The 7,705-nt window shown below is 36.3% G+C and overlaps 3 protein-coding genes across 3 annotated transcripts; 2 read left to right on the top strand and 1 right to left on the bottom strand.

The window, feature by feature from the left end:
* Positions 1-1,140: 1,140 nt before the first annotated feature.
* On the top strand, positions 1,141-1,890 carry LOC121994601 (ubiquitin domain-containing protein 7SL RNA2-like). The gene has a single exon (XM_042548582.1). The coding sequence runs from the start codon at positions 1,141-1,143 to the stop codon at positions 1,888-1,890; it is 750 nt and encodes a 249-aa protein (XP_042404516.1).
* Positions 1,891-2,098: 208 nt separating this feature from the next.
* Positions 2,099-4,618, top strand: LOC121993712 (ACD11 homolog protein-like). The gene is made up of 4 exons (XM_042548058.1): positions 2,099-2,584; positions 3,483-3,655; positions 3,838-3,983; positions 4,325-4,618. The coding sequence occupies exons 1-4, from the start codon at positions 2,351-2,353 to the stop codon at positions 4,429-4,431; spliced, it is 660 nt and encodes a 219-aa protein (XP_042403992.1). The 5' UTR covers positions 2,099-2,350; the 3' UTR covers positions 4,432-4,618.
* A 349-nt stretch (positions 4,619-4,967) lies between these two features.
* Positions 4,968-7,456, bottom strand: LOC121995769 (DNA repair RAD52-like protein 2, chloroplastic). The gene is made up of 4 exons (XM_042549534.1): positions 7,023-7,456; positions 6,776-6,813; positions 5,583-5,674; positions 4,968-5,209 (listed from the first exon to the last, which is right to left on the bottom strand). Exons 1-4 carry the CDS (start codon positions 7,316-7,318, stop codon positions 5,072-5,074), a joined length of 564 nt encoding a protein of 187 aa, XP_042405468.1. The 5' UTR covers positions 7,319-7,456; the 3' UTR covers positions 4,968-5,071.
* Positions 7,457-7,705: the final 249 nt, after the last annotated feature.

The following is a 7,705-nucleotide window of genomic DNA, read 5'->3' as shown; positions in this document are numbered from 1 at the left end:
TATATATAATTATATAATATAACTCGGCATGTCCGAGCATGTCTTCCCTATGCCTTTGGTCACTTGCACTAATGACTAGTAATCAACTGTGATTTATCTCCTTCATGTTAGCTTAGGGACGAGTTGGCGGAGTACTGGGGCGAGCGAATCATCTTTTTATCACATAATCTACTTTATTATGTATAAAATATTTAAAATTAAGTATATATGTAGTTTAATTAGGTATAATTGTATAAAATTACGCAAAGATAATTGATTAAGTAAATTGATATAACGAAGGAGTTGAAATAAATATTTTATGATATAGGTACCGATGGTAAAGTTAAAACTTTGTACGAAAGTTTTAGGGCAATTTACTGATACTTAATTTGCTACAAGTAAACTTTACTCATATAAAACAGTATGGAGGTTAAAGTAAATTTACATTGTTAATGTTATAATTATTTTAGATTGCATTGCAGTCAAATTGTTTTGTTTTATTTGGAAGCATTTACAAATAATATAGATTAAGTAATCCAAGTGAAAGAAAATCAAGCTAATGAAGAAGTTTCTGATTTTTTTTAATATTATAGAGATAGAAGAATGCTTTTAAAATTGAAATAAACTATTTTTTTACAAAATAATATTACACATTTGAACCCCTAAATATTGACAAAAAAATCTTTCTAATTCTTTGAAGGGATGAAAATCCTTCTGTCCCATTCTTTCACTCTTCGACTTTCCTTTCTAAGAAACGTCGATACTTTCCATCTCTCTGTTTTTTCTTCTACTTTCCATTTTTTCAGTTTCCTATTTAAGATTTGAGACATTTATTAAGAAATTGAGGAGAAGGGAAGAAGTATTTTCCAATTTTATTTTAATTAAATTGAACCTCCAGCAATTTGAATAAATAAATCAATTTTTAAGAGAAAGGGAAAGAAAATCTTTCTTTTTCCCTTTTTCTTGAAAATCTCTTTATTATTCTCTTTCCAATTAACCACTTTATTCTTCTCCTTTTTCTATATTCACTGAATTTAATTTCCATTATTTCACTTTCCAAAACTTGTTTCTTTCCTTTTTCCTCATATCAATTTTCTCTATTTCATCTGTGTATAAATTGGAGTAAATTTATTCACAGGCCAAAGGCAAACATTTCATCTCATGGATTTGATCTTTGAGACTTCCACAAGCAAACACTTCTCCATTGAGGTTGGTTTCTTTGACACGGTCCTTGAGATCAAAGAGAAGGTAAACAAGGATCATGGCTACCCTATCTCCAACCAAAAGCTCTACTTCAGAGGCCAAGAGTTGATCGACGACCGCAACATCGAGCAATGTGGGATCCTCCAAAACTCCTTGATCTACCTCATGCTCGCCGAGGCCGACACCCATACTCTAATCAAGGTCATCGTCAACGAACCGTTATCGAAGCAACAAAGTGCTTTCGAGGCCTATGCTAATGAAACAGTGGCTAACTTCAAGCACCGCATCCGTGTCTTTGAAGCCATCCCAACGAGTAGATTCGTGGTGTTCTACGGTGGCAACGAGTTACACGAACATCGAAGATTGGAGGAGTATGGGATCACCGATAGCTTGATAGTGAATCTCGTGATGAGGCCCTACGTGTCTTCGACGTTGAGCTCCAACAAGCTAAAGGTGATGGTGCGACTGAGGGCCGATGGCACGGAGAAAATTCCCGTGGAGGTGAATGCACTAGACAATGTGAGTGCACTGAGGAGGGAAATCCGGAGGTTGGAGCTCGAGACCGACATAATTTTGCCGCCACACGGATATTTTTTCATCCATAAGGAGAATGCTATGGAGGAAGAGAAATCTTTCGTGTGGCACAATGTGAAGGACGGCGATACAATTGTAGTTTTCGATGGATTTGAACTCAAACTCAATCTATAAATCTTGTTTATCATTTGTTCTTCAAAGTTTAGTCAATGACAATCTCAATGATTTTTCATACATGGGCATTTTTGTCCACCATGGAAAAAGGACCCATATGTAAATATGAAAGAATAGAGAGTTTATATGAATTATATTTGACTATTAATTTAAATATTAATATATTTACAAAGACTTCCCTAGGAATTATTAAATCGAGAGACGGGGACAAAGCTCATATTTCTATTTCTTTACAACAGAAGGGCATCCGCTTCCCGCGGATTCCTCTTCCGCCGCTCCTCCGATGCTTTCTAGGGTTTCCTAATCTTTTGCGGCTTCTTCTCCTCCTTCTTCACCGCCCTTTTACCTCCCTCACCTCTCAGGGACAGAAGGAAGAAGGACTCTCTTCGTTGATTTCGCAGTGCGTTGTGGATCGTTGATGGCCGATACGAGTTTCTTTGGCATTCGTTGATTGTTGATCATGGGGGAGGAAACGCCCTCGGATCCGGCGTTGGAGGTGGGGGCTGCGGCCGCGAGGCCGCTCGCCGTGGTGGCGGCCGCCTTTGAGGATATATCTAGGATGATCGATGGCGATGGCGAGGGCCCCTGCGACCTCCGCCTCGCTCCCTTCTCCAGCGCCTGCTCCCTCGTCACCGTCCTCTTCGGCTGCCTTGGCTTCGCCTTCAAGTTTGCCGAGTTGGAGTACTCTTCCAAGGTTAGTTCGTTTCTATTCCAACTTATTTTCGTTTAGATCTGGCGCAAAGTGGTTTCTAAATTGATTTGAGAATCAACTTGCGACATCTTTCTGCTTAAAATTTCCCTTAGCACATTACCCAACTTTCATGAGCCCTAAAAAAGATCTTAGCACTGGTCTACTATATGGATTAATGGATTAGTCTATTTTGATAGACCCTATCTGCAGAGTCCATCATAATCTACCAATTTGAAGCTAAGCTCTCAAGAATGATGGAATGCTTGATTGTTGTCTTAGATAATTATTAGGAATACAATCAAAGTTTCATATTGAAAATACACAGAAAATATCATACATTTAAAAGATAAAAAATATGCCCATTGATATGATATTTTTTAGATAGAGTCTAAAAATAAATATACGAGGATCTAGTATAAAGTAGACAATATCATATTATTGTGAAGCTATATAAATTGTTTTTGTCCTAACGTACTCATTGTGAGTATGAACTAGAGATTCTTCTGCATGTGTTTTGCTCGTTGAATTCTAAATTGAGCTAAACAATCTTGAAAACTTAGGGTGTGTTTGATTTACACATGTTCCATTTTCATTTTCTAGAAAACGGATGTTTTCTAGAAATTAGAAAATGACTTTTCGTCCTTTTCTATTTTTTCAGAAAATACTATCTATTTTTTTTAGAAAACAAGCATGAAAAATGTAAATCAAACATGATTTTTCAAAAATACGTATTTTTCAAAAAATGAAAATGAAAAACATGCAAATCAAACACACCCTTAATTTCCAGAAGTTGAGGCACTGTAAGTTGTCTCTACTCTCTTGACAGAATCAGTAAATTGTAAATAAAGATCATTTTTTTTCCCTTCAGATATTAATCCCTTGTTCATGTCGATATTCTCAGGTAAATGACTTGATAGAAGCATCAAATACCTATGATACCTTGAGCAGTATTCTCGAACATGATATTGCAAACGACAGCGTCAGGAAGCAAGGTAGCCATTCCCGTAACCTTCGCAGAGTCCGGCTCGGTCTCGATCTCATCAAAGCCTTATTTGAGCAATATCTTTCATCGAGGTATGTTTCTCTCGTTTTCAAGAAACATCACATTTCTGCCGAGAATCATACGTCACTGGTTTCCTATAAGTTTAGTCCTTAACTTTATATCATTCCTCTCATTTCGACGGTTTACTAAATCCATTCATATTTAAAAAAAAAAAACATTGTGGTCGTTTGAGCTAATTAGATAGTATTTTCAGTGATTGCTCATTAAAAGAAGCTGCCTCAACTGCTTATGATCAAGTGTGTGCACCATTTCATGCCTGGACAATCAGAAAGGCAGTTGGCGCTGGGATGTATGCTCTTCCAACAAGGGATCAATTGCTGTTGAGACTAAATGAAACCGGTGAGTATATGACGTAACAAAATAAATAAATAAATATGTTATCTTAACCGTCTTCCAGTGTTCCTCATGGATATGAAAGAAGGTAAATATAAATATATAGGTGTTAAGATAAATTTCAGGTCGTTAGTGTTTAAGAATTGATCTTTGATTATTACATCAGAGATGTCATGCGTCCACCATCTGCTCTACGTCTTAGACTCATGGGACCGTATATGATGGATAACTAATGCTATGAAATCTTACCACATAAAGAAGATCCACTTCGAGCATCCCTTATTCTCTGATAGATTTGTTTCCTGCATTTCACTTAAATTCTGCATTTCACTGGATGGGTCCTGCAGATGCTTCCGTGAAGAAGGAAATGGAAAAATACATCGACTCAAGCCGACCGGTCATTGAATATATTGACAATCTCTTCCTTTCAAGAAACATCACACTGGACTGGTAATTCATCATTCTTTCCAAAACCTTGTTTATTGGGCAATCAAAGAGATGCTAAAGCATCTTTGTTATTATTTCTTAGAACTTATTATTTTTTTGGTCTATTGATGTGTAGTAACTATTAATAGGAAATTCATTGTAAAGCTTTGATTATTTAGTTGTGGAAAATCATTTTTGCTAGGAATTGGCAATGCAACAAACTGATTATTCTTAAAATAAAGCAATAAATAATTATTTCTTATAAATTTAAAACACTAGATATTCTATTTTCAATTCTGCAATCAAACATATGAATAGAAATTTCATAGGAATTCATATCAAATATATCAAATGTAATAACTATTTTCATGAGCCACAAACAATGAGTGCAGAAATCAATTTGCTGAAAGGTAAAAAAGTGAGAAGAAAAATAACAATTGGTTGTGGCAAAACTAAAGGTTACCATGTCAAGATTGAATTGAATGCATTGGCAGTATTTTTAATTAAAAACCCAATGAATTGTGGATGGATTACCGATCAAACAACTAAGAAGACCACGAAAGATTAATCTCAACATCCTGAATTAAATGCATATGTATTTCACAATGAAATCACTGCAAGATTATTTGGAACACTCAAAAAGTAGCATGGGCCTTATCCTACCAAGACTAATCCTCGTGATATAAATACAAACCAAAACCAAACCTAGCACACGCTTTGCAGAAGGCCAATTCTTCAGCGGCTGCAACAGGATCTTCGAACTGGGCATCATTCAGTGAAACTGTCCCACTCGACTCACGGTGAGCCTGCAAGCTAAATGTTGTCAAGTTCATAAAAAATAGAGTAGCTCATCTAGTTATCAAACGTCAGAAAAGAATATAAGATAAATTTGCAATTTAGCTGGAGCTGGCTGTCAATAGGCTAGAAATGTGATGTTAAACAAGGGTCAATGACTTGTTTAAAGAGAAAAATATAAGATAAATTTGCAATTTAGCTGGAGCTGGCTGTCAATAGGCTAGAAATGTGATGTTAAACAAGGGTCAATGACTTGTTTAAAGAGATTTTTCTGTGGTCGTGTAAGAAAAAGAATTCTATCATCTCCTGATCATTTGCTATGTTTAATAAATAAAGCATGAAGAAAGATAAGATTGCACTTGACAGTTGACACAAAACAGATACCTCTCCGTCTGATCCTCTTATGGTAACTCGGTATACTACTGTCACAGTTCCATTGTCTGAGAATACAACATCACGTACTTCACCACACCAGCCTACAGAAAGTAGTGCAATAAGGAATCAGAAAAGAAGTAATTGGAGTTCATGCCAATCTGACAAATATCTAAGCTGATGATTTAACTTAAACTTGAAAAAATAGCCAATTCTAAATCAAAAATATTTTATAATCATACAAAGGCTCTCCATAACTTATATGAAAATAGTTTTCCAATAGTCTTTGAAAGAAAACAGTCATTGAAATCCAAATGAAATTTATATTCAAACAGATTCTCTTCTAAGACAGATGAGTTCTGTGATAAGAATCAGGACACCAGTCAAACAACCAAAATGACAGACACATTATGCCTGGACTCAAAGACGCTGGAATTTTCATCGACAAAATTAGCTGCTGCTGAAATTTGATGACCAAAAAATAGGCATATTGAAAACCATCAGCATTCAGATGTCTGCCACAAAATGTCAGGAAACCAATCAACTATGTTACTTGGACCTGAATATTATTATCCGAATATGAGTGTGGATTCAAGCGTCCAACACAACTATTTTGTGTAATCAATAGAGATATTGGGTGTTCGCTTGTAGCATCAGTAAGCAATGACAGAAATGCCATTCCTAAACTTTAGAATAATGAATTTTCAACCCTAACCCATTATCAGATCAACATATGACTCTCTTATTCAAGGTCATTGAAGATTAAGAATTGTGGCAATCATTAGCTTTTATTGTTAAAAAAGTTGAATCTATTAAGATAGGTGTAAAGGACAGAGGAAAACCAAAGGAAAATTCCTCTTACAAAGTAAGAAATAATTGAACTAATTTGAGTAGTTTTAGTGATATAATTATTTATAGAGTATAGAGCTCAATGGAGAAATAAGAAGAATAAAAATTGTGACAACAACAACAAACAAACTGTGAATCCCAACTACATGGGATCATCTAAATGTTAGGTTAAAGCTACAGTGATAATCTAATACTCTTTTCCCTATGTTATAAGCCACAACTTCTTCAATCAAGAAATGAAACAAACCAGATTAACAACCATTTCTTTGAATCAATATAGTCACTTGAATTTGGACTACCCCAGATATATATGCATGCCCTTGGGTACCTACATAAATCAATAAATAGAGTTTTACCTGGAGCATAAAAGCTCAGCATTCTGTTCGTATGGTACCTACAAAAGCAAGAACAACCGAAGGAAGAATCAGATATCTAGATTCTATAGTAGTTAATTCAACAAAGAAAAGTATAAACTGACACACAAAAAAAAGACGATGCTGAAGGAAAACATGGTACTGAGATTTGGACACTTCCACTTTGAATCTGAATCTTAGAAGAGTTCCATTCATTCGGGATAGTAGAAAGAAGCAACTAGTGCCTCACCAGGGGATCGAGTTGTGGTCGGCATCGATGATCTTGTCCGGCACTCTCTTGTTGAGGTCCCTCAGGATCTCGTTAAGGGGGCGCGTGAGGGAATAAGGGACAGCATCAAGAGACACCACGTAGTTAGTGTTGGGCACTCCGGCATAGCCTCCGCCTCCAGCGACGTTATTCTCCATCGCCATAGCCACCGCCTTCCGTTGCCTCGTCCGTGCCGGGCAGAGGAATCGCGCCTCCTTCCAGGAGGCGGCGGGGAGGGCAGATCGGAGCAAGAGTAAGCCGGCGCAGGCGGCCTCCATCAAATGCGACAATGGATCGTGATCCCCAGCGGCGATCCGGGATGGAAAGAGAAAGAGTGATAAAAGGAGCCTGGTAGGTATCGGGGTGTACCGTACCTACCAAGCTACCTACCCGCCACCAAGCTGTTCCGCTCACCTAACCAAAGACTGTTCTATATTTCTTTTATTTCTTGCCATATATATCTACACCCGCATTTTTTTGCATTTTACTAAACCACTGAAATACATTATAATATTATCTAAATCATACTCAGTTTTGATAATATCTAAATAGTTATCTCTTTAATTAAAAAAAACTCTGAATTATTTTAAATTAAAAATAATATATTTCTATAAACTTCCTCAGCTTTTGAATCTAAATTGACATTAATTGGATAGCACATTTTT

This window comes from Zingiber officinale, chromosome 6A (genome assembly GCF_018446385.1).
Source record: "Zingiber officinale cultivar Zhangliang chromosome 6A, Zo_v1.1, whole genome shotgun sequence".
Taxonomy (NCBI): domain Eukaryota; kingdom Viridiplantae; phylum Streptophyta; class Magnoliopsida; order Zingiberales; family Zingiberaceae; genus Zingiber; species Zingiber officinale.
This window is presented reverse-complemented; position numbering and strand designations above follow the sequence as displayed.

Bases quoted from the DNA above. Each gene is read 5' to 3' on its own strand.
- LOC121995769 (XM_042549534.1), bottom strand. From the start codon at position 7,318: ATGGAGGCCGCCTGCGCCGGCTTACTCTTGCTCCGATCTGCCCTCCCC. The intron at 6,814-7,022 runs GTGAGGCACTAG...TTGCTTTTGTAG, and splicing joins GACCACAACTCGATCCCCTG to GTACCATACGAACAGAATGC. The intron at 5,210-5,582 runs GTATCTGTTTTG...TTTAGCTTGCAG, and splicing joins TAAGAGGATCAGACGGAGAG to GCTCACCGTGAGTCGAGTGG.
- LOC121993712 (XM_042548058.1), top strand. From the start codon at position 2,351: ATGGGGGAGGAAACGCCCTCGGATCCGGCGTTGGAGGTGGGGGCTGCG. The intron at 2,585-3,482 runs GTTAGTTCGTTT...CGATATTCTCAG, and splicing joins AGTTGGAGTACTCTTCCAAG to GTAAATGACTTGATAGAAGC. The intron at 3,656-3,837 runs GTATGTTTCTCT...TAGTATTTTCAG, and splicing joins GAGCAATATCTTTCATCGAG to TGATTGCTCATTAAAAGAAG.
- LOC121994601 (XM_042548582.1), top strand. From the start codon at position 1,141: ATGGATTTGATCTTTGAGACTTCCACAAGCAAACACTTCTCCATTGAG.